Source organism: Lissotriton vulgaris, chromosome 2_1 (assembly GCF_964263255.1).
Source record: "Lissotriton vulgaris chromosome 2_1, aLisVul1.2, whole genome shotgun sequence".
In the NCBI taxonomy this organism is placed as follows: Eukaryota; Metazoa; Chordata; class Amphibia; order Caudata; family Salamandridae; genus Lissotriton; species Lissotriton vulgaris.
This window is the reverse complement of record NC_141687.1, coordinates 1,408,214,673-1,408,242,243: the sequence shown is the minus strand read 5'-3', so window position 1 is coordinate 1,408,242,243 and position 27,571 is coordinate 1,408,214,673. Positions and strand designations below refer to the sequence as shown.

At 40.0% G+C, this 27,571-nt stretch overlaps 1 protein-coding gene across 1 annotated transcript in view; it reads left to right on the top strand.

Annotated features, from left to right (window-relative positions):
- Positions 1-5,294: 5,294 nt before the first annotated feature.
- LOC147732666 (protein EURL homolog) overlaps positions 5,295-27,571 on the top strand; it is a 40,239-nt gene continuing 17,962 nt past the window's right edge. Inside the window, exons 1-2 of the mRNA XM_086958847.1 lie at positions 5,295-5,358; positions 19,530-19,592. Coding sequence (XP_086814973.1) covers positions 5,295-5,358; positions 19,530-19,592 — 127 coding nt within the window. The remainder of the gene's footprint in view (positions 5,359-19,529; positions 19,593-27,571) is intronic.

Below are 27,571 nucleotides of genomic sequence, written 5' to 3'. Positions count from 1 at the left end.
TTTCCCTTAGCTGTCAGAAGCATGGAGAATGTGCTATGGCAGGCAGAGAGAGTGTGACAAATATGCTGTGTTCTGGCCTGCAGGAGCAAGTTACTAGCAGTGAATACTACGAGTCTCACTAGCCCAGTCCCTGTCGGCTGAAGCCCGCTGAGGAATCTGCTTTTTGCATGCAGGAATCGGGAGGTGGGAGACTAGTTATGAAATCGGTAGTCTCCTGTCTGAATCAAGAGGGTTGGCATGCATGGCTAGTGGGGCCTTCTCGACCTGTACCTTTGTTGCCAAGGTTGATTCAAATAGATGGAAGGATACCTCAGTTATTGAGTCAGTAGAGTAGCCGGATGGATGCCACTGGTTCATTAGTACCTTTCAAATTTATCGAAAACTAGGCTCTACTGAAATTTTGAAAATCACTCACCTGACATATATATGTAAGTGCGGCAACAATCGGCTGAGGTGCGTACATAGCTTGGCGGCTGCCTGTGACAGGCCTACATTGTAACTGGATGCCAAAGCACCAGAACGTCCAAATGAACGAGGAGCTGCAGCAGTAATTATCTGCTCTCCCCATCAGGTATATAAAGTCAGTGGGGGACTGGAGTCAGTGGGAAATTAAACTCTCTCTTTAAAAGGGGTTGACATGGTGTGAGAGACACAATCCCAATATGAAGTTTGGTCCATAGCTTAATCTCAGGCCCCAGATGTTTAGCTTGGCAAGCAGTTGGAGGGTAGCCACTGCATTTGTGAAACGTTTAATAAGAGTAAAGGATAATATTATTAATATTATTTTACATGATAGTACGTGTTCTCCAGTTTAAGCAGGGGTGTTCGTCCTCTTGGCAGCTGCCACAATCCATGGGGCACATCAGAATATCATGCTAAGGCACAGTGACACTGGAATCAAGCTAGCCTGGCTGATGAAGTGTGAAACCCTGAAACCGGTCCCAAGATTCTTGTTTCGGTCCAGGGAGGACCTGACCTGGCAGTTCGGGCTGGACTGTTCCCATGGGGAGCATGGTCAAGACTGATTTGCATATGGCTGGTTTCAAACTGGAATGGCATGGAGTGCAACAAAACAATGGCTTTAGGCCCAGATCTCTGTACTGGCGTGAATGTTTGACATTGTCCAACATTCTGTCCATCAATTGATCATTTTACTATATATGAGGCACTTCAAAATGCCATGCTAAGGCATGGTGGCACTGGCAGCTAGATGCATCAAACAAAAATCCGCTCGCAAAGGGGCAGATTCTCAGAATCTGCCCCTTTGCGACCAGTATTTTTGCATTTGGGTTGCATCATCCCAAATGCAAAAATCGCAAATTGAAAAATCGCTAAATTGCGATTATTTGCATTTAAGGAATCTCAAATTGAGATCCCTTAAATGCAATGCATGAAAGTTTTAAAAATAGCGAATTCGCTAATAGGGCACCCAAATTACCATCAAGTACAACTTATTGGTAATTTGCAAAAACTTTGAAAAAGGCACTAAAGTGCATTTTTCAAAGTTTCATGTTGTGCACACACATGCCCTAAGGGATTGTAGTGAATGTCTAAAGGGCAAGTAGCCTTCCAATGGGACATCCCTGGCGCTCCCCGTGAATCAAAGCCTTACTACTAATATTGCCTTTAGTGGTCGGAGAAAAGATGTTGAAGTTGTTTCCTACCTAGACACTCCAAGTATATCAACCCGAGAGGAGCTGGGAGCTCATTTCAGGCCCTTGCCGCCACAGGATCTATATTTCTTCCAGTGTGATCTGGGAATTTGGAGGAGGTTAAAGTTGGATCTCAACCATTTTTTAGTAACATAGGGGCTCATTTACAAAGCTGGTGTGCTGCCGCAACGTCACTTTTTCTGATGTTCCGGTGGCACTCAGGGTTTAGTCATATCTACAAGGCCACATAAAGCCACCCTGCATGCCTTTTCATGGCCTTCAAGACATTGAGTGAGGCAACACATCACAAGTTGCTGCGTTGCCTTGCACCACGAGGGGGAGGCGTCCCCACGTAACACCTATTGCATTCAACACATTCTCAGATTTACAGCAAGCCGTAAGCCTGGGAATGTGTCGAAAGCCTACACCTTCCCAGGTGAGGCGTAGGGGAGGTGCTACGAGGAAAATAACTTTATTACTCTTCTTTGTTTCCTCTTTCTATGTGTGCTGCATTCAGCAGCGCACATAGAAGGAGGAAATCACCTTCATTGCATTTTTTTTGTGCAGGAAGGTGTCCTTTTCTGCACAAAAACATTCATCCCTACAACACAGACACCCTTACACAATGTTGCATTGGTCATGGCAGCCAATTGTGTTCCAGTGCTGGGAAAGAGGACAGGAAAGCACCATATTTCATAGATACAGCACATTCATGACCTTTTCTTTTGATGTGGGGCAGCGCAGCAAGATTGTTTGCGGAGCTGCCCTATGCCAAAAGCTCGCAAATGGGGCCCATAGTGATTAAGTCTGGCTATAAAGTAGATATCATAACGCAGGTTTATAAATGCTCAGTTCTGGGACGGCGGGCAGCGAGGCTTATTACTTGCACAGAAGTGCTAAACATGATTATTGATCTTCAAATATTGCATCAGTGTGGCAGGACCTTTCTCTATTTGTTTCAAAGGCTAACATAAAGTTTATCCCAGAGAGGATTTCTTTTGTTTTTGACTTCACATCTCTGATAACTTGGTTCTGGTCCATTACTTTATAATTGGCCAGAAGATTGTGATCATACTGCAGGCAGTATGGCCATGTGGCACCTGTCTCAAGGCCATGACTGTGTCAAGAAAGAAGCTAAATCACTCATGACTCGGTGCACAAGATACACTCGGGCTCATAGACAAGTACCATCAGGCATTTTCTCTCCAGATCAAGGGTTTGGATCTGTTCACTAAGCATGGTCTACCTTTCTGAGAGAGGTCAAAAGTCATTCTTTCGTACAGTCAAGGGAGTGCATGGTGGTGGGTGAATTCGCAAGCAACCTCTTTGCCCTGTTTCGTCAATATTTGCAGAAAATAACGGGGCTACTCGAGAATTTCGACCACTTTGCTGGTTTGTCTCCTTAATGGGTTATTCAGAATATGGACACCAAGCTGGCTGGAGGGTGTCTGACCTGCTGGTGGTCCTGGACCTTTCAGCCCTACCCTGAGTTACCTTGCATTGATGGGGCTTCAGTTGGAGGCTGATCAGGTCTCAGGTGCTCTGGCAGGGATGGTGCGTTATGTGGTTCCCTGGTTTTGTGTACTTTTTTATTAACTTGTATGCCATCATTTTATCCAACAGCTAGACAAGGATGGAACTTGTACAAATAAATGGTGACATTTAATCGTAGGTGATGAACAGAAATTGGTGGCTGCCCCTGCGAGGATATAAATAAAAGACTATTTGCTGTCTGCAATGTGACCCTTGCTAGGGGCATACAACTGGGCGAGCTGATCTTCAGTATTGACCGGATTACCACTGCTTAATCATGCCAGAATGCTTTGTAATAGTATATTATTTACCTCAAATTCCACTTGCTGTACAATCTGTATGATGCCTTTCCTTGCGGTTCATAATATGGATGTTTATAGCGCCTTCCGTTCCTTGATTGAAATTTAAGGTATTGATTAGCTACGTCTAGCTAGGACATACACCTGGGTGTTTGCCTCCTTCTTCTTATTGTTACAGCATGAGAGGGGTAGCTATGTGATTTTCCTGGCCTAGTTGGGCTAGCGATTGGCTCTTTGTGAGCGCAGTATTAAATTATATTCACTATTTAATGCGACAAAGCCACAAAGTGAATTCAATATATAGCATCGTTTGTAAACTTGTAACCATCTGTGATATGCCAGTGCACTGTATGGATGATCCTTGACATTAGCATCCAGATGTTGAGAAAACTAGAGGCTTGTATATGTGCCCTATGTGGTAGAGGAAACATGTTTAGCAGAGCGTGGGCCACAATCACTAAACAACTTTCCTCCAACCATGCCTCCATTGGTATCCCTTCCCTATGTATATAGAGATAACTCTAATCACTAGTATATGCAGTAGATCTTTGTACTATCTACCCTTCCTATGTGACTCTTAGAGTATATCTATTTGTCGCCCTTCCCTATGTATATAGAGATAACTCTAATCACTAGTCTCTTCTTTGTGTGACTTTACATCTTTTACATTTGCAATTTTTTTCTGTTTGTATCTTTTAAGTAACACATGTAATCCTTAGTCCTTATGTTTTGCAACTGGTTCTTATGTAAAGAGCTCTGACACCTTCGGGTAAAGTTTGCACTAAATAAAATCGTATTGAATAAAAATTTAAATAAATAAACTGAGACGAAAAGTGGAAGGAAATGATATTAGTTGAGCTAAAATAGCATTATTTTTAAATATTTCATTTATCTAGAGTATTCTTATTGAGCAAACATATTACCATCTTGTTACTGCAGTTATTATTGTGCAGGAGGTTTGATAGTATCAGTCCTTTTCACAAGTTCTCAAACTCACTATTATGATTAACAAATGGTGTGTGTAGTTTCAAAGATAAGAGGTGCTTATCAGCTGCCCCGTCCCCTGCACTGAGCTCCTTATCACAACCTTATAAAGTCTGTAGTCGCATTTTTTGCCTTGCTCGTTCTATCAAGACTTCTCACACTGCACCCAGCCCCCTCAACGTCCTTTGTGAACGTCCGTGGCACCTACCTTGTGAATGTGGGAGGGCTACTAAATGTTACAATATCCTGCTCCTGAATGTCACATCCATTGGACATCCTGGAGCAGGAGAAGGGAACTGAACACTTAGTAAATTAACTAGAAATAGTTCTGTACAAGTCTCAAAGTCTCCTTATAATCTCACACACTCACTCACTTACACCCATACACTGTCACCCATCTTCACACACTCGTACACTCTGTTGTTATTGTTATTGTTATTGTTATTGTTACTTTAGTTTGTATAGCGCCAACTCACCCACCGGTCTCAAGACGCTTTCAGACCAAGAAACACAACAAATTTTCCCGGCTAGCGAAGGAATACACATCTGCACATTAAGTCATCACTCATACTCATCTATGCTCTAATTCTTTCATCCACGTCAATCAGTCAACTTCTTAACTCACTTCATTTCAGCCAATCACAGTACTCAATAGCCTACTCACTCTGCCACCTAGCTCATGATGTGCAAGGCCCCAAACCCTATCTCAAAGTGCATCCTTAACGAATGCATACTTTTATTTTCTTCAGGTTCTGAAAAACAGATGGAGACGATTTCTGCTGACCATCGAACTAGTGAGAAGACTGCGCTGAGCAACAACTCAAATATGGAAACAGATACTACACCTACTATCAAAGTGGAGAGAGAAATGACATTCAGCAGAGAGCAGAGTATGTGCAATAACTGACACCATCCTTGGCCACCGGCTTGTGCTGCATGAATATTTTCCAAAGGGAAAGTAAGGGACTACAAGTGAGATGAGGTAGCATAGGATGGTATCTCAGCTAAAATATTGGGCCTGGTTTACAATGATTTTTACACACCTACCTCCAGGACTGATTCCAGGAATTTTTTTCTGGATATGCCAAGGGGGCTAACAGATGGGCCAATGCCGTTCTCGGCTGAAATGCCTTCGCTGGAGGTGGGGGTGCCTCAAGGCTCTATCCTGAGCCCCACCATCTTCAACATATATATGGCCCCTCTAGCGGAGGTAGCGGAGGCGTTTGGGGCCCGGGTCATCTCATACGCTGATGACACCCAGCTCTTGTTCACCTGCAGGAAGGGAGAGGTCTTTAACGGCGGCAGAATCAAGGACTGTCTGAGTGCAGTCTTTGCGTGGTTTAAGCGGCACAGCCTGAAATGCAACTCAGACAAGTCTGAGCTGCTCTTTTTCGGCTGTGCCCCTGATCCGGGTTGGAAGACATGGTGGCCCCAGGACATGTTCCCCCAAGAGAAACCATCTTCTCAGGTAAAAAATCTTGGAGTGGTGTTTGACGATGATCTTTCTTTTCGTCCACACATTCTGGGATTAGCAGGGAAATGCTTCGGCATCCTTAAGATGCTTAGGAAATTCCTTCCTCTGCAGTCCAGGCACTTGTGGGATCCCGCCTGGACTATGCAAATGCGCTTTTTGCAGGCCTACCTAAGTATCTGTTATCCAGACTGCAAATTGTCCAGAATTCGGCGGCCAGAGCCATCTATGGCCTGCCCAGGAGAGCCAGTGCCTCTGCGCTCCTGGATAGGTTGCACTGGTTGCCAATCTCTGGGAGAATCAGATTTAAACTCCTCACTTTGGCGTTTAAAGCCCTCCATGCGATTGGTCCCAACTATCTGAGGAAGCGTATTGCTTTCTATGTGCCACGGAGGTCGCTGCGGTCAGCGGACCTGGCCAAAATGGAGGTGCCTGTGGTCAAACGTGTCCGGATGGGAGGTCGATCCTTCCAACACGTGACAGCTTGCTTGTGGAACGAGCTCCCACTTTCTCTTCGGAAAGCGAACAACCTCCTGGCTTTTAGGAAGGAGTTGAAGACTCTGCTCTTTACCAAGTAATCCGCTGTGACTGTAGTGGGTATTCCTTTGCTTTCTTACTTCTCTGGGCCTCTTTGCTAAAGCGCCGGGACACCCTTTTCGGGTAGCCGTGCGCTCAAAAAGTTCGGCTTAACATAACATAACATAACAATGGCCAGCCCAATTGTTGTCAATTCTGGAGGTAGACTACAAGCCCTAGATTTATATCATGACTTCTTCCTAACAGGCATAAAGAGCATGTTGAGAGTTATTTGAGAGTAAGAACTGATTTCTATACTGGCCAGTCTCAACCTTCATAATTTCCCAGAGGCTATGCTTCAACTCAAGCACTTTAAATACCAAGCAGATTGTTATAATAGTACAAGCTGAAGGAGGTCCTTGTTACCACACCCAAGCCTTGACAATTTCGCACTAGGAAGACTTACTGTTTATTTCTTGCAATTTTGCCCACTACTTATTTCTATGAGGTTCAGAGTGATTCTGGTGGCTGAGCCACCTGATGAGATGCTTGTTGATCCTGGCATATAGGGTGTTCTTGTAGAGTAGTTGCAGGGGACAAGAGTATGGTGATATTTTTCCGGGTGTTGATTGGGAGCCTTTTGAAAATGTGTGGAAGCATGAGGCAGTGAAGGCATTGACTTGGGCTGTGCTGTCAAGTTTGCAGTCAATGATGATCCCGAGGTTAGCTGTAGCGTGGCTCTAGGTCCTAGCACTGTAGGCCACCAGGTGGAGTTCAATGGAAAAGATCTCTCCCTAAACATCACAACTTCAGTCATGTCTGTGAGAATTTTCAAGCAGTTGGGCTCCATCCATCATTCATATTCTAAGCAGATTCAACTGAGGAGAGAAAAGCTTGTGAGGTTTTCAGTCTACAACACCCTGTTTGGAAATTGTGAAAGTTTGTGCTTGTGTATTTCTTGTATGTAAGATCCACATATGCACATGTACGATGTGGGTGAGTGTGTATGTGCATGTGCCTCTTGTGATTTTGTGCACATGTGTGTGTAAGGGACATTGCCATTCTGGTTTGGGTGTTTTAGTGTGCAGCATTTGTTTTTGCGTGGTATGAGGTGTTTGGGCATAAACATGCTGTTTACACATATGGTGGGTGCCAGTATGTGATGTATTTGGTGTTCATTAAGCACCAGATGGATTTGCTAAAGGATATTGATAAAATCACACAATACAGTATTTGAAGGGAGTAAACAACATGTATTTTCTGAATATTTATGTGATGCAGCTTTGGGTCCTGAATGTTGAGGGACCACATACTCTGCATAGATCATCATCTGTATGAACTCTCACTTTGAGATTGAGCCAAACATAGTCCTATGCAGGGAAATGTAAAAGGTAGGTAAACACGACTCAGAAAATGTGACCAAATAGAATAGATTAACGTTTGTTTTAAAAAATATATTTGGTTTCAATATGGCTGTGTAAAATATATGTTGAGAGAAGCAGAGACTATCCATTTATCCAAAAATATTTTGTGGCAAAACTTTAGAGATGACCATTTTTAAATATACCTGTGTGATGAATTATTTAATTCTGATGTAAGTCTGGATAATCAGCATTAATGCTACTGTGTGTATATCATGCCAGGTTTATTATCCCATGGTAATCCTTTATTGAACTGAGGTATGACTAGCCTCATTGTGAGTGAATGTGATTAGACAAAGAGTAAGATCACTATAACCAGGGCCACTGAAATTATGCAAATTATGCAGCAAGGGAGGACCAAATTATGCAGCAGTGTTGACTAAATTATGATGAAAGAAAAGGCAAATTATGCATCGCAATTCGGCACCTTTTGTGATAGCATGAATTGTTTTTTTGTTTTTTTACACTTGATAAAACTGTCTTGGCATACGTTGCACGTCATTAGTACTAGTTTAACAGTCAAGTATAGCAGGTGGCAACAGTGAACAATCAACCTTTACGAAGGGCCTTTAACTGCACAGCTACACACGTTGTAGCATTTTTTGTAACTTTTGATCCATTTGAGCTAGAAACAATTTTTTTAGGAATCTGCAACTATGCAGCAGATGATTGATAATGGGGCAAATGTGACAAATCAATAATTATGCAGAAAACACCACAGCCGCATAATTTAGGTGGACTTGACTATAAACAGGGAATGTGCAATGTACAAGATATCAGAATATGACATGCTCACATTTATCACCCTGCCCTTTTGTTAAGAATATATTCAGTCTTGCACAATATCTTACTTGCGATAAGATGGTCATTTACTTTATGAAAGCATCTGGCAGAGAACAGGCAGATAAACATACTCCAGAAGGCATTGAAACGCCACATTAAGGGTCTGATTTAGAGTTTGGCAGAGGGTTTACTCTGTCACAAACATGATGGATATCCTGTCTACCGTATTAGAAATGCATTATATTCAGTGGCAACTGTAATACAGCGAGTGGGATATCAGTCACGTTTGTGACGGAGTAACTCATCTGCAGAACTTTGAAATCAGGCCTTAATCCTTATGTAATGGTCAGACATTTATGATTCCCTTGTGGCTGCTCATCCAATGGATGTGCACTGGCACTATCTGAGTAGCATAATGCATGCTCTATCCTACAGTATTTTACTGTGCGCATTCCACTCAGACAACACTATATAAACTCTCTCAGAACCCCTACACAAAAACAGCTATAACGGAGGTGCAGAAGGCCGCTCATAGCCATGCACCCTGGTGCCACTGCACCTGCTGCATCATCTGTCCCTAGTGCCCCAACACAATTCGCCCAACAGCATCTTGTATCAGGCACAAGCTAGGGATGCCACTAAATATTATAATGTCTGAGCCAGTACAAAAATAGGGAAAATCACCTAAAGCCAGTATTTCTTCCCCTTATCATTACAAACTTAAAACACTAATTATTTAAAAAAAAACATTAAAATGTGTTCTAGAGATTCTCTAATGACCACTAACTGATAATTAAAGTACACAAACTGAAAAACACCATAACGACATCCATCGACTTGGAGGAAGCACTTAACAGGCATGGCCTCTTCAGCGTTGACTGGGAAGGCCAAAGGCCATATTTGGGTGGGCCTGCCCCTCCCACCCCAGCCTCCCCGATAGAATCTGGCCTGCCTACGTCACATAGAACTGAGAATTCACAAACTTAAAAATGCCATTTGTAAGCTCGTTAAAGAAAGGAGGAAAATCCCACAAATGGTTGAACCTTGCCATTACTGCGATTAAAGTTGCAGGCAAGATTGTGAGCGTTCTCAGGAGGTGTCGCTTCAAAAAATTTAACGAACACCCGCAAATGGTAATTTGTATGTATTCCTCATAATTGTTGGGCAGCTTTTGTTCCTGCAGTCATATGCAAATGTACTCCTGTCAAAGACTGTTCTAGTTGCCTTTCTAAGGTGGAAAAAGTCAGAAACCCCATGACATTTAAAGGGTTGTATATGGAGAAAACAAATCTCTGCCAGGGCACCATGTGGTTTTAAAAACAAGTTACATGTGCAAATAAACATTGGCCAATCAGTTATGTTTATATGCTGTTTTTTTCCTCTTGGGAAAAAAGCGTCACGCTAGTTTTGAACATAGCCTAATTCCAGGAAATGCAGAACTAAAGTACTCATGGGATTCTTTGTAAACTTCTGGTCACATAAGAGTCACAGCAAAAGACTAGGGGCCATATGTATAATCAACCTGAATTGCGATTCTGAAATAGCGATTTTTTAGAAATCGCTATTTCAGAATCGCAAATTGGGATGTATGTACAAATTCGGATTTTTTTTGCGAATTCTTAGTATTCCTTAATTGCGATTAGCAAATTGCGAATCGCAATTAAGGAATACTTTCCCATTCATTTCTATGGGCCATGAGGCCCATAGGAATGAATGGGAAGATATTCTCAATTTGCGATTCACAATTTGAGAATCGCAAATTGAGAATAATTTCAAGGGTGCAGGTGTGTCCAAAGGACACCCTGTTGCACCCCTGAAATAAGCATGGGTGCACATGTGGCTCACATACATGCCCTAAGGGCATGTATGTGCGTCACATGGCACTTTTGAAAAATGCAAAAATTTGCATTTTTCAAAGAATTCGCAACTTACCACCAACTTGAAGTTGGTGGTAATTTGCGATTCCTTAAGGACAATTAGCATTTTTTTTTGCTTCATACATTGCATTTAAGGAATCGCAAAATTTGAGATTCCTTAAATGCAATTGCAAAATAAGGAATCGCAAATTTTGCGATTCCTTGTTTTGCACCTGATTTTCCTTTATACACACCATTTGCGAATTTCGAGGTTTGCGAATGCGAATTTGCTTGATACATATGGCCCTAGATTTCCAGCATATTCACACGTCTCTGCAAATCAGGAATATTGTACCTGATCTTTAGCCCAAGCAAATATATTGCATTAGAAAATGCAAGGATTCCTGATAGGAACGTCCACCTCTGTTACTGTCATTGACATTGTATTAGTTCCTTGTCATGAAATACAACCTAGCATCCAAATTAATGTATATAATCCAAATTATTTGAGAACAGGAGTATCGACTCGGGGGAGGAAGATGGCGGCCGGCTAAGACGCTCGGTCCGGAGCTCTGACCACCGGCCAAAATGAGGATTAAAGACTAACTTTCCCGCAAACGCTTTTACGGATTCTTGTGAGGAGGAATTAATGCAAACTTGAAAAACCTCGATAGAAGGAGAAAAACGCTCGAAAAACGGCCTTTCAGCAGAAGAGATACAAAGAGATGATAGACAGATACCGACTGAATTCAAATCGGAGCTTACCGTTTAAACTGGGTTTCCCGCAGCAGAAGCAGCTGTCTTCCCCGAACACCAGAGCCTGGGTGAGTGAGCGAAAGGCGACGTGGAACTGTCGGAGGGCGTTCCAGAGAGTCCCCTTCCAGTTCCGGGGCTCGAGCGGCAGGGTCAGCGGGGGAGAATCGGGTAAACAGAAAGCCACAGAAGGCTGCAAGCCGAGCGAGCAAAATAATACCAGGGGCCAAAATCAAGCGATAAGGAAACTAAAAGGGGAGACTACAGAGCGCAAGATAAACATCAAGCTGCAGAGTGTAACTTTAAAAAACGCACGGCTAATGAACTGAGAGGAGGGCATTGCTCTCTGATCAACAGCTTAACGGAGAACAGGGAGCCTCAGAAGTTATAAAATCAGAGCATAATACCAGCTCAGAAAACTTAAAAAACGTACCCAGTGGTGGGGCAGATAAACTGGAGAGAGCAACGCCAGATTTAATCACAAGCTGTTGTAATCAAGAGAAGACTGGAAAAGACAAAGAGGAAAGCCTCACCCAAACAAAACGCAAACCGAGGGTGTATAACACAAGAGCCAGGACAATAGAAAGAAATCCCGAAGACCCTGAAGCCAGTACACTAACAGCAGTAGGGAAAACCCAAGATCTAGAAGGAGGAGTGAAGTCCACTTATTGCTTAAGGAATCGCAAACTTGTACCACAGTTTGAACCGCTAAAAAAAGGGGTATCCCCAAGAGCAACTAAACGAAACCAGAGAGTATTTCCAAAATTAGCAGAACTGTCAGAAAATGTTAAAATAAGATCTACAAGACCAAAGCTCTCCACGAATCAAAAAGTTAAAGTTACTCCTTCCCTGCGGTCGTATTTTAAGGTTCAACAATCTGTGCAAGTAAGAGTTGGACATTTCTCTATACAGAGCGAACCCATTGTGAGTGGAGAGGCGAATTCAAAGATTATCGAAAGAGAAAGGCAAACTACTCAAGTTAACACAACTCCGAATAACGCACACTTAATGGAGACCACAATATCACAAACTAAATCCACAGAGAGACCTACAGATCAAGAAACAACAGCAACAACAACGGAGCAAGAAGTAATAATAACCGAAAAAGGTATGGAGGTATTCGCCGAACAAATAATGGCAGCAATGACAGAAAAATTCTCAGTCTCTGAGGAAAATCAAAACAAGATACGTGAAGTATGTGAAGGATTGAACCAAAAATTAAATGTGTTGGGAGAGAGAGTCACTGCAGTAGAAGCAGCAGTGGAATCCCTAAGTAAAAAGGTTACCACGAATCAAAAAGAAATTTGGAAATTAAAAGATGGTGAGAGAACAGTCAAAGAAAAGCTGGAATCATTGGAAAATCAAGGGAGAAAAAACAACCTTAGGATCCTAAATGTACCGGAAAATATGGAAGGGTCAGATATTAAATCTTATATTGTCTCTCTCTTGGAAGAATTTTTCCCGTGGACTAAAAGCTGCAACTTGATGGAGGATATTCAGAGGGTCCACAGGGATCCTTTCAGGAATAGTAAAGAAAAGAAAAATCCAAGAAAAAGTTTGGTCAATTTTATGACCTACACTCTAAAAGAAAAGATTCTGAGTGAGGGATTAAAAAATGGAACATTAAACAAAGATAATTGGTCCTTCAGAATACGCTCAGATATATGTAAAGCCACACAAGATAGACAATGGGAGTTGGGACAACATATGCAGGAGCTGAAAACATTAGGGGCAACTGTGCAGATGAAATTCCCAGCAGCATTAAGAATTATGTGGGGAAATAAAATGCATACAATTAGAGAGCCTCAAGAAGTAGAAAACCTCATATTCCAGATAAAAGATCAGATCCAAAGGGAAAAAAACAAATTAAGTTAAATATGAAACATATGCCTCCAGAAAAACCTAAACTAAAGAGGAAAGGAAAATCTTAACACAAATCGAAGTAAGAAAACTGGTGTACCGGAGCTCGAATCGGGTGGAAAATTCCATCCAAAAGAAGAAGGGAGGCTTCCTCGGGGGGGAAACGAACCTCGCAGAAACACTACAATGTTAATAGAAATACACGGGTGGGGAGCAAATTAGGGAAAAAATTAGAAAAAAATATCCTCATAAATCAAAAACTGGAGTTAAGATGGCAAACAAAACACACAACACAAGAAATGCCTCAACACAACTCTCGCTATAAAACTCTTTAAGAAGAAATGACGAAAGGAAAAACAGTAAGTGTTCTCTCATGGAATGTAAATGGACTAAGAACTCCCAATAGAAGGAGGAAAATAATGGAATATATAAAGGAGATAGAGAGTGAGATTATTATAATTCAAGAGACTCACCTTGTTAGTACTGAGTGGGAACAAATAATAAAAAGATTAAACTGAGTAGAGAATTGTGTATACACTACCCAAGACTGTAATGTGAAGGGTGTAGCAATAATCTTAAAAAAATCCTTAAAAGCAAAAATCATAAGTAAGCAGTAGATAATAAAGGAAGATGGGCCATAGCGAAAATAAGAATAGAAGGAAACATACTTAACATAGTAGGATACTATGGCCCAAATTTAGATGACCCTACACCTCTTCAAAACCTATACTCGGAACTTCTATCTACATCTGACCCCATAATCATAGGAGGAGACTATAATATAATACTGGATCCAAAAAAAGATAGATCACCTCCAAACAAACACCTCAACCTTCCCAAGATGAGGGAATGGCTAAGCATATATAAAAAAGACTTAGACTTGGAAGACATGTGGTCACAAAAAGGAGATAAAGTTTATCCTTTCACCTTCCACAATAAAAAGTTAGGACACAAATTAAGGATAGACTTTTTTCTTTTAAATAGATCCTTACAAAATATAGTTAGCAGTATTGAACACCTTCCTGCACACTTATCCGACCATTCAGCAGTAAAATTAACTCTACTCCTACCCAAAGACACAACTCCTTCTAGATGGACAGTAGATCGATCTTTACTAAACAACCAACAATATATCAGCCAGCTAGAAACTGTTTCATTATACTATTTTGAAGAAAATGCAACAGGCACCTCAAAGCAAACAACCTGGGACGCTTACAAAGCTGTGATAAGGGGTAAACTACTTAGCTTAGGAGCACATAAAGTAAAAGCTAAGATCCTAGAAATAAATAAGATGGAATTAGACATTAAAAATGTGGAATTACAACTAGAGAACGTAACCTCTCTAGGAAAAAAGGAAGATTTAGGGAAAAAAATCAGAGATTAAAAGAAAACCTAGCAAATTATTTAGAAAATACTGTGAGAGAAAAATGGAAAACAGTAAATTAGCAAATTATGAATATGGGGAAGGGTGCGGAAAATTATTGGCATGGAAAACAAAAAGTGAACAATCTAGAAATAACATATCATGTATCCAGACAACAGAACAATCAATAGAAACCTCTGAAGATAATATAATAAGACAGGAGTTCTCAAAATTTTACTCTGGCATGTATAAAGAAGATATAAATCCAACCAAAGATCAAATCGGTAAATATTTGGAAGCTATTCCCCTTCAAAAATTAACAGATGAAGAAAAAACAGAGTTAAATCAAAGGATCAAACCTGAGGAAGTCAGAGAGGTGATAAGCAATCTAAAAAGAGGAAAAGCCGCCGGCCCACATGCTCTTCCAAATGAATTTTATATAACACTAAAAGAACACCTAATCAATAAACTAACAGACCTAATTAATAGCATATATATAGATCATGAAAAAATCCCAGATACTTGGAACGATGTGCCAATTAGTATTATTTTAAAACCCGAGAAAAATCCAAAAACATGCAAGTCTTACAGACCAATATCGCTACTAAACTGCGATTATAAAATTTTCACACAAGTTATAGCAAAACGACTAGCAAAGGTTATGCCCGGACTGATTAATTTAGACCAGAAAGGGTTTGTAAAAGGGAGGCAAATTCATGAAATTACTCATGAGTTGTTTGCATCAATTTGACATTGCCACCTCTAAAAAACTTCCCCTCACTATAATCACCTATGACGCCGCAAAAGCGTTCGATAGGGTAAATTGGGCTTTCCTAAATGAAGCTATAGGGAAATATGATCTGGGGGAAAGTATCGCCCATGCGATAAAAGAAATATATAAAAATCCAAGAGCCAAAATACTAGTTAACGGCAACCTAACTAACAACATAAATATACAATGTGGTACAAGACAAGGTTGCCCATTGTCGCCGCTACTTTTTAATCTCTACATCGAACCACTGGCCACTTTGATTAGAGATCACCCACAGATCTCTGCTTTTAAATATCAAAACTGGGTAAAGAAAGTAGCATTATATGCTGATGACTTAATGGTGTTCACAACAAACTATGAAGGTGCCTATCAAGCATTGGATGAAATGATGAAAGACTTTGGTAAAGTCTCGGGCTATTTAACAAACAAAGAAAAAACTGAAACAATGAGCTGGAACTGTAACCCAATTTCAACGTATAGTAGGGACAAACTAAAATATCTTGGAATCACCTTGGTAAAAGAAATGGAGAAAGCCCTGCAACTAAACTTAACGATAATTGCTAAAGAAGTGAGAAAACTACTTAAATCATGGTTAGGATTACCATTAACTTTCCTAGGAAGATCTAACATAATAAAAATGTCTATTATCCCAAAATTCACATACCTTTTCAATACCATACCATTGGAATTTAAAAAAGAACTCATGAAGAAGATTCAGGGCGAAATTGCAAGTTTTATCTGGGCCTCCAAAGGAACGAGAATAGCCTGGAGTAAACTTAGGAAAGAGAAAGATCAAGGAGGAATAGCCAGTCCTGATTTATTTGAATATTACAGATCCTTCCAATTCAAGAATTTTAGATCACTACTGAGTAAATATCAAGAATATCCAAGTTTCCTGCAAAATATGACTGAGAAAACAGACAATTTTCTGTTTAAATTCGGACATCCGAAATTCTTCAAAAAAATAAAATTGAAGATTTTATGTAACACTGCTAGACTCTGGTTCCAAATAAGAAGTGCCGTAAATATTCCGTATTATAGTACAAAAGCACCAATATGGGACTCCCCAGGGTTACCAGAGTGTTTAAAAGATTCTTTAGCAGTGCCACTTAAAGTAGCAGGAATAGTATTATGGGGACAATTACTAAAAGGAAATGAGATAATCCCATGGAACTCGCTATATGAACTTACAGATGGTAAGATATCAAAATTCAAATACTACCAGCTATCAAATTGGGCCAAATCGCTACAGGAGAAAAATACGGGAAACGAGACACTTGAAAACGAAATGACAAGAACCACAGCAATAAGAAAAGAAATATCAAAGTGGTATTGGTCACTTATTGAATCAGGAGAGAAAGACTTCATAATCCCGGAAAAATGTGGAGGAAAGACATACCTGCTCATGAGATAGATCTGCAACTGGTATGGCAAGAATCTATGGGAAAATGCTGGTCCTGTATAAAGTCAGCACCATTAAGAAGGAACCATTTGTTTACAGTTCACCGTGCTTATTGGACTCCAAAGAAACTGTCTAAATTCAAGGGATCCAATGTTAAGCTATGCCCCAAGTGCGGAGAAGCAAGAGTGGACGACATCCATATGTTTGAAAAATGTTCTGCAATAACAAGCTACTGGGAGGAGATTGGTAAGACAGTGAATATGATACTAGGAACCAACATAACTGTAAGTACTACTCTCATATTTTTTGGGATACAAAACAACATAGGTGCTGATAGAAATAAATTAAATAAAAAACAGGAAAGTTTACTTTTTGTATTAATACTATTAGCCCGGAGAGAAATCTGCATTAATTGGGTTAAATCGGTCACCCCAAGTTATACAAATTGGTTAAATTATGCCATTAAAATCAACAACCTCGATAGAAACATGGGATATACAAAGAGAACAAATTTTTGGGAAATTTGGGAGCAGCACTTTCAAAGTAACTAAAATCTTCTAACAGGTCATGAACAATAAATCCAATGATTAACGCGATAATCTATAATACCAGGCAGAAATGATTTTGCCGAGTAGCCAAACTGGCTAGCTCACACCCCACTAACCAATGGTATGATTGGAAACGATAAAGGGTAAGTGGAGAAAAATTGATGAATCAAAACAGTGAAAGGGATACTCCCCAAAAAGGCACTTCCGGAAAGCGATGGGGCTGTGAAGGCAAAGTTTCTAAAAAGATCATCAGTTTCTCCAGAAACCTCCTTATCTATACAATCGCAAAATGAGGATAAAAAAAATAAATAAATCCAAATTATTTGGGTATCAATTATAATAGTGCTTTCCTTGTGCCCATTTCGGAGACCATAAAGCGCTATCGGATAGATCAAAGTTCACAACTGACCATGGTCAAAAAAACATTACTTTCAATAAATATGAAGCCCAGGAAGGTGGCACAAGAATAGTAGAGAATGATTACGTTTTAGGAAACCATAAAGGTTTATTTAAGCTTAAGGTTTACAGAGAGCAAAAATCAGATTAGTATTGCTTGTGATCAAAATATGAATGCATCAAATAATGTGAAGTTCAAATGAAATCAACCAGCAAGGAGTTGGCTCAAAAGGGAAGATAAAGGAAAGTCAGCTCTCTCACTTGGGAGAGCATGCTAAAATCTTCTATTCTGCTCTATTCTTGGTTTAAATCAAGATCCGACTACTCAATTCAAATCTGCACTATATAAAAAGCACAACTCTAACACTTTCCCACCTACAAACGTTAAAATGAGATGGTCCAATCAGATAAAAGCATGATGATACAATTATATGCTGGTTAGGTTCTCACAACTTCACAATTTGGCATCCTTCAAACTTACACTTTCTGTACAAGGACGAGATACAAGATCTTCTACAGGTATCTTCTGAATGTGCTATACATTAAGACATTCCATGATTATCACAAAGAAAAGAAAACATTTCTTCATATAGAAACTAAGGTAAAACAACATAAAATTAGTTCATTTGGATTCCTTCTTCACGTATAAATACTTATCACAAAGCAAGATGGCAACCATTGACAGCCATTTTAAAATGTAGGCCTACATTAGCTATGATTAACCTAAAGTAAAGGAACATAATTAATAGTCTTTTGTGCTAATATCGATTTAATGCAAAACATTAAAAAAGCATCTCCTATTTATTATTATGCAAGTCAAGGTATAAATAACTAAGATTGGAACACTGGAATGTTGAGCTCTCCTTTAAAGACAATGGAGTGCTCCAGTCTTCTAATGGCTGGTAGAAGCTCGGGCATCAACATTCCAATCTTTGTTCACAGCTGTTTCTGTGAACAAATGCCTCATGGAGCCCAAGGGGATTTCAACCCCCTCGGGCACTGTGAGGCCTTTGTTTTACGAATTAGAACATTCTGCCTTCTCTGGCCGGAATGTTCTGATGGCCTTAGAGCTTGCCCGTAGTTGGTTCTACCGGCCATTAAAGGTCGGCTCCCTTGTTAAAGGCCTGAGACGAAAGGCTGGAGAGGGCCTATAATGGCTGGTAGAGCCCGCTACGTCGGACCCTAAAACTATATTAGAACACTGGAAACAGAGAGCTATAAAAGCCGGTAGAGGCCTGCGGCTATCAACTTTCCAATGTTCTAATCCACGCCCTCTGATTCTCCCTCTCACCTCCCGCTCCACAGTCCATGCAGATCCTGCAGGGGATTGAGAAAGCCATTGGCTGCACAAGAGAGTAAGTAGCAAGCCTTCCCCTTCCATCCTCCTGTTGCTCTCAGTGTCACTAGAGTCTATAGAAGGAGTGTGGAGGGGAGGGTGAACTCACTTCAGCTATTGTCTCTCTTGCCTCTGCCAAACAGAGAAAATTACTTTGGCAGAGCACAAGGATACTCCTGGGCAAGCTGCGGGCTAGCTGTGGTCTAATTTCACAGCTTCGGTTTTGTGCATGATCTTGCAACTGAGGCACACAATTGGATTTCCAGATAAATAATGCTAAACTAAGCTGTGGTGAAACATACACTTTTAAATAAAAGTAATATAGATTGTTTTTACCCGAACGCTTATGTTCTGTGAGAGTTATGTATTCACAGCATGAAATTCAGATACAAATATTCCCTTTATTGAGAGAAAGCATAAGGGAAAATTCTCCTTTCAAACCACCACAGAAATTGATGGAGGATTGTGGGAAAAAGATGTCTACATGTGCTGCCTGTATCTATTGTCTACCAGTCTCACCGTTTAAAAAAAAAAAATTTGCATCAATTTCCGTCTTTTATAATTTTTCCTGTGTTCTTTTACAGTGCAAGAGAAGTCACTGGATGAGCTCCATTTAATTAATCGGAAAACACTGTGCAGAGTGCGAGGTACTGTCTAAATATTACTAAATGTAGTTTTAAAATTATGCACTTTATATAATACTAAAATGCACAGTGAGTTGAGCGCTTCTAGCATGCAGGTTTAGTTTCTGTCAGGACCAGACAAACGTTTCATCTTCCTGAGGTTGATAACATTAACCTTGCTCATTTTAGTGATAATTACTTACACCTGTGTGTTTTGTTCAGGCGGGCAGAAATGCTTTTTGGCCAATGGGTTTGAGCGATCTCCCGTCTTCTGTGGGTTCATGGTCAATTCAATTCAATAATCTTTATTTCGTTGCAATTGCACCATAAAAGATATACAGAATACATAATATACATACAATATACATAATATACATGTCCACATTATCATCGACAAATGTACAAGAATATACAATCAGAGAAAGTGCTAGTGCATGACCAAATACTAACCATAACCCTTCACAGCTAAATCATGAGGAGGGGCTTGAAACACACATCAATAAATATAGTTAAAAGATTTGTTAAAATATTTACAAGCTTTAAAAAAGCATTAAATTGAGTTATAACAGCCAGATGCTTAAAATGGCAGAGACAGTTTTTGTCTAATGAATTTTACTGCCAAGAGAAATCTACTGATGCCAAGCACTATTGCTTGGCTAGTGTCCGTAATTAATATTCTTCCAGCTTCCTTATGCGAAGTTGTTCCGATATTACGGCACAATGGCACTATCCATTTCCTTCTTGATTCTACATAGCTTACACAGAAAAACAGAATGTGAAAAATGTCTTCTCTTACATTGTTTGTGCATAAGGTACATTTATCATTACTAATTTTCCCCCATTTTGACTCGGTTTCCCGGGTTCTTAGTATACCATACCTATACTTTAAATACAGGGTTTTCGCCAATGGTGGCTGAATCTCATCAAGAAACATTTCAAACTGGGCTACATTTTTTACCATTAAAAATGTTTCAGTTATGGGGCCATGTGCTCCAACGTATACTGCATCATGGCTCACAAGGGCCCAAAAGGAAAGTTTGACTATTTTCTTTGAGGACACAGTCAAGGATTCTGGCTGGCTCCAAAAATGGGATAAACCCAATTTTGTTAACCAGATTTTAACATGTTTAAACCAAGAAATCTTGCTGCTAGTGTCTAGTTTCAAAACTTCAACCAGTCCATTTTTGTATTCAGTTAACTCAGGGGTAATCCACAACCTGACCCATAACAATAACGGTCTTAATATTGCATGTAGATCGGTGCGTCGTATGTTCATATCGAGGAGTAGGGGTAATAGTGGAGTATTATTAGGAACCTTTAGTAATCCCCTTATGAACTTATTCTCCAAGATTTCAAAGGTCTTTCTACACACAGGTCCCCAAAGTTCTGCCCCATACAAAACTGCTGACTGGACCTTGCATTTAAAGAGCTCTAATGCTGGGGTAACTGCCTTGTTTGCACATTTGTTATGTCTTTTCAGTATCGGAAGACAATTTTGTTTGAACACAATTTTAGATTTTTCTAATTGGGGTCTCCAATTTAAAAATGAGTCTAATAATACCCCCAAATAAGTCAAACTTAGTTCATAATCAAGTTTTTCTCCATTCAGTGTTAGATTTGTCTTGAAACTTTTATGGGGATTGAGAGCCATGTATTTAGTCTTTTTTACATTAATTTCTAACCCTTTTGTGATACAATACTGCTGGAACCTATCTAATAAAATCTGTAGGCCCCGAGGGGTTTGAGAATTGAGAATCGTGTCATCCGCGAAGAGGAGGGACGGAACTCGTTCCCCCCCCCCAGGCGAGGAGAGTCGTTGTCACAATTCTCCATATAAACTGCAATATCGTTGACTGGACCTTGCATTTAAAGAGCTCTAATGCTGGGGTAACTGCCTTGTTTGCACATTTGTTATGTCTTTTCAGTATCGGAAGACAATTTTGTTTGAACACAATTTTAGATTTTTCTAATTGGGGTCTCCAATTTAAAAATGAGTCTAATAATACCCCCAAATAAGTCAAACTTAGTTCATAATCAAGTTTTTCTCCATTCAGTGTTAGATTTTTCTTGAAACTTTTATGGGGATTGAGAGCCATGTATTTAGTCCTTTTTACATTAATTTCTAAACCTTTTGTGATACAATACTGCTGGAACCTATCTAATAAAATCTGTAGGCCCCGAGGGGTTTGAGAAATGAGAATCGTGTCATCCGCGAAGAGGAGGGACGGAACTCGTTCCCCCCCCAGGCGAGGAGAGTCGTTGTCACAATTCTCCATATAAACTGCAATATCGTTGACATAAAGGGAGAAAAGTGTAGGTGCCAGCACGCACCCTTGGCGTACTCCTCTCTTGATAGGGATTGCATCTGTGAGTTCACCATTTGGGCCCCATCTTACCCTAGCGTAGTTATTCTGGTGTAACCCAGTCACTAATTTCAATAGTTCACCTGGGAACCCCTGCTTTTTCAGTGATTTCCACAATAAGTCACGAGGGATAAGGCCAAATGCTGCTCGTAGATCTACAAAGGTAACATATAGATTACCTCTGTGGATGATGACATTTTTCCAGTACAAGCAGCATAGCCTTAATACCTGGTCGATGGTCCCTGTCTTTTCCCTAAACCCTGCCTGATACTTGGATAAAACCAAGTTTTCCTCCAACCACGTATTTACGCGGTTTAGAATGTGTCTGGAATACATTTTCTGTGTTATATCTAAAAGACTAATGGGGCAATAGTTCGCTGGGTCGCCTCTATCCCCCTTTTTAAAAATAGTGATAATTTCTGCCCCATCCCATGTATCAGGGATTTGGTCACCAGCCGCGATGACATTAAACAAATGATTTAGGTAAGGTGCCCAGATCTCTATATTGTGCTTATAAAGATCACCAGGGATCTTATCCAGACCAGGGGCCTTCCCTTGCTTCACAGAAGCAATTGCTGTTTCAGTCTCTTGTATGTCAAAGATTACCAATGGGTTTTCATCATTCTCTATCTGGGTTAATATTTGCTTTGAGTTTTCCGGGAGCTTTTCCTCTGTAATTTGGGCTACATATAATGATGTGAAATGATCAACCCATGTAGCTTCGTTTAGGAAACCCCCCCTTGAGCCTTTATCTGGCTTATTCCCTTTAGCTACTAACTCCCAGAACTGCCTGTGATCTTTAGTTTTTGCAGCTAATAACATACTAGACCATAAATCCTCATCCCAAGATGATTCGGCAGCAGCTATTGTTTTGTTGTAAATTTTCCTTTTTACTTTACGTTCTGCAGAGCCTTTGCTTTTTACCGCATTAATCAGGTCGGTCTTGGCGACTCGGCATTCCTTGTTAAACCAGGGTTTGCCTACTGATTTTGCGTTCACCAACCCGTTCCCTTTCCTAGGTTTTTTAGTAATGAGATCTATCAGTTTTTTGCAAAAGGATTTATGTAGTCCAATGAATTCACCAGATTTACATTCATCCATATTATAGAATTCAAATGTGTTCACAAATGTGGAATAAATGTTAGCCAACAGATCTTTTCTTTCAAGAATGTATGCCCATTTAACGGCCCTTCGATTATTACTTAGTACGACATTGTCGCAAGTGAATGGGACTTCTAGGCTATGAATACCCTCAGTAACACCAGGTTCATTCAGCATACTAGACAAAAAACTCATTTCCAACGGGAAGTGATCGCTCTCAAAACGTTCTCTAACCTTTAAATCATTTGTATATGGCCACAAATTAAAAGAAACAGAAACATAATCTATCTTGCTCCTACAATTCCTCCTACTAAAGGTAAATGCTCTCGGGGAGTCTGATGGCATGCGCCCATTACAAGCCCTTACCATGGCCTGTGAGCAGCCCTGTGATCTGGAGGGCTAATATGGTCCCAGGAACAATTCCATTCAGTGCTGGTATCCCATTAACAGCGTCCTCATCCTCATACAATTTAACCATCTGCACAATCGGCTCAAAATTGCAATTCAGATCACCACATAAAATGATACTTTCATCTTGGTCCTGGGTGTCCATAAACATTTCCAATTTCTCAATACATGGAGATTCCCTGTTAGCGGGACATGGTCTATTGTACACATTTATAAGGTTTCTCACCCTCTTATCACTTGTGATTAGTTTCAGTCCAAGTATGTCTAAAGAATCGGTATTTAACATTTTTATCCCCACATCAATAGTTGTGCTGATCCATATTACCAACCCTCCTGAGGCTCGCCCTCTTACTGAAGGGACGGCCGCCACTTGGTAGGTTCTATATCCTATTCTATGGACCTGATCCGTGGCCCAGGTTTCCTGTAGCACACAAATATCAAATGAGTTAATGTAACTGTTCCAGTCAGGATTACACATTTTTATACCAACTCCAGCGATATTCCACGAAACTAATGTTATCAATGAGGGTCTCTCTTTTGAACAATGGGTACTAGATTTAACAGTGGGAAGTAGATTTTCATCAACAGTAGTACAGATGTTCACGTACATATCCACAAATAACTCACTGTTATCACTATCTCCTTCCTTTGGGTCACGAGGTCTCGTGTTTACTTCATGGGCATTCCCTGCCATCTTGTTACAATTGCAAACTTTTTCACAGCCAGTCTCCTGGTGATTAAATGGTATATTCACCTCCCCACTCTCCTTAGACGGTGTAACATTAGGTTTGGGGATTGGATAATTTATTCAAATCTGTGTATTTTTTGTAGAAATGTGAGTGTTTGGATATGTAGCCTTGCCTTGAGGAAACAGGCACATTTGATGGGCAAGTGTGAGAGTGTCCAGTGGGAAGGCAGACCACATATCAAATGTTCAGGATATCGACATAAGCTAAATGTACATAAATGATCCTAAAACATAGACATATTCAGTAGTAGATCTCAAGATCTGGCCTGGCGGGACCTACTTTCACACCCATGGTCTGGTGACACCTTATTTGTCAATAGGATGAAGGGATCCACTCAGAAACCTGCTGAGTAAATTCTGATCACTACATTCACAGTAGGCAAGATTGCAGTGGAAATAGAAATGCTTTTGAACCAGTATAATTCCTGCTCTGACAAGAGGTAATATGATAAAATACAGAATGAGCTCCTCATCAGGCACAGCAACATTGGTTGAAGGAGTAAAGGTCTTGAACATGATCGTGGACAGTTGCATGTAATGACCTCGGGCCACATTCATAAAAGTATTTGGGATGACGAGCCAAAACCATATGCATAAAAAGTGGAATTCACTCTAAACAGTAGCAATTTTTTATTTACAAAGTTAGGATCGGTTAAAAACTGTGGAATCTCAAATTCTGTACTATTTGTTAGGGACGAGAAATAGGATGTTGACCTGCAAGTGCTACAGTAGTTTGTTTGGCACCTGTGCTTGTTGAGTAACGTTTGAATTGCCTTTTCCTTCACTTCTAAACTTCAACCAAGTGGTAGCCGTGTAATAAATAAGTGAAAGAGACCAAAACACCCCCATTTATTCATAGGTTGAGGGGAATGGATTTCTAAACAAGAAGAATGGTTTGCATGTAAAAAAAAAACATGCATTGGCAAAGCCAACAGGCCTGGCTTTAATGTGCCTCTCCCTACACTCTTACAGGCACACTCCACTCATCCTGCACTCAAATGCGTAGAACCTGTAGATTGGAAATTAGATTAAGAACCAAAAAAGAATGACTGCCTGCTCCAGTGCGATGGAACATGGGCACAAGAGTGCATGAGAAGAGGCATGACGCTTGTGAGTAAACACATACAGCTCAAGACTAGAGCAGAGCTTCTCAGGACAAGTACCAGCAAGTGCCTCGTGCACAATGGAAAGGGTCTTATATCAGTTTACTCACTTGTAACCTGTGGAAGAAGTCCAAATGAGATTTAACAGAAGCGTGCTGAAGTCAATAAAGTAACAGGCGTGGCAGATGCATTTTGCACAATCTGAAGGTGACAGATACGATATTTCTTTTTTAAAAAAACTACTTTATTTAGCATTTTCGTATTAGACAAAGGCGATGCACTGAGACCATTTACATTATGACATATGCATGAATACATGGTTAAACTGAAAAGTTTGTCTCGCTAGCACAGTTAGTGTCATGAGTTGTAAAGGTACTTTAACACAATAAATTCTAGCTCGGTCCCACTCAGACAGCCCAACATATCCCATAGGCATCATCACAACATTGTCAGGCCAGCGAGCCCTACAAGATACGATATTTAGTTAAGCCCAACAAGATGGCATTTGTATAATCCAAACAGGGTGAAAAAGCTGCCTGGATCACTGACCTTCTTCCTTCATCTCAGAGGCAAGAAAGAATTATTCTTAAGTTTTTCAAAGGCAAGTAATATACAACAGCAATCTTGTTTACATGCAGGGAGAAGTTAAGATTTGCGGTTGATAGTAACACCAACATCTTTTATCATGGTACCAGTGCATGAGAGTGGGCTAAGAGCCAGTGGCTACCAAAGGGAGGTCCAGGTTTAAGGATGATTCCCTAGAACTAACATTTCCATTTTATCAGCATTCAACTTTAAAGGGTTATTGGGTCATCAAACATGTAAGTGAAGGAAGATATTCCTGAAATTGAAGGGGTAAGTCAGTGTTACTACCACTTTGTTGTATTTGCAATTGAATATCAATTGCATAGTTAAAAAAAGTAAACCCAAACAAACAAATTCAAGCAATTGAAGGAGTTAAATAAGTGCTAAAGAACTGCACTAAGTGCACACTAATGTATAATTAATCAATGTCCAGTGTTTTTAAGTTAAAAAAGTTACTTGGATTCACACTCAAATAAATATTAAACACAAAATTTCAAATATAGTTATTGAAAACGAGACCTCTCTAGCTAGCACCACCTGAAATATAGATGTGTTTAAGAAGGTCTCTTAGTGTTAAACAATGTATAACCACTCACTCGAGTGTACGAGAAGAAGTTCACAGCTGGAATTTCTTCCTAGAATAGGCGTCAGAGATGTCTCAATGTAAAACCCTTACATCTTGAATTTATCGGAGAGATCACAGAGTGAATACCCTTTCTAGTGCATTTGCCAAATAGTTCACAATCTAAATCCTGACCATCAGGCTATTGAGGCAGAGCAGTCTGAGGTTGCCTCATGGAAGTTCTGTGGGCTAGAAACAAGTCACACTCAAAAGTACTACACAATAAATCAATGACAAACCAAGTATTATTTTTGAAAGCAAACGTTTTTAATGAATAAACAACTAAATACTGTACTCAAATTGCCAACTATTTCCAAGATTTCAGGTTGAAGTATAAATTAGAACCACTCATTTAGGAGATTCTCAGACTAACCAGAGTGCAGGTCACACACCCTCAAGATATATCCTTAACTAACCCATCCTGAGAATGTTGTCTTCTCCCATTATCTGTGAAGTGCTGTGTGGTAATTTGTGCACCATCAGACATTAACTCTTAGAACCAGCAATGCTACTATACAGGCCTGTTGGAAAACATGATGATTTTCATAATAAAAAAGGTTAAGCATACAGGCTTTCTCAAGTTATATACAATGAAAAAAGAAAGGCTTACAGCCCCTTTCATTACATCTATTAATTAATAAAGCATGCACATTTTCTTTAACATGACAATAAATAAACATAAAGATTTGTTCTTTGCCAAGAGAATGTCAAATATTTTAGAAACATTTTAGAAAGCTGCAAATTATACATAGTCTTACATATTTCTAAACCAGGACCTCTATTCCATGCCCCGTCCTATTGCATTTGTCAGAGTTCTCAATGTAAAAACCACAATTGTATTTGTCACATAGTGGCACAAGTTAAGCCCCTTCCTATGTTGTTTGTCATAGCTTTCACAACGTAAAATCCCTTCCTATCGTATTTGAAAGAGCGTTCACTATGTAAAACCTCCTGCTATTGGTTTTGGCAGAATTTACCATGTGAAACCGTTTTGTATTGTATTTGTCAGAGAGTTCACAGTAAAAAACGCTCTTCCTATTCTAGCAGAGACATCCTATACAGGAAGTTGTAGG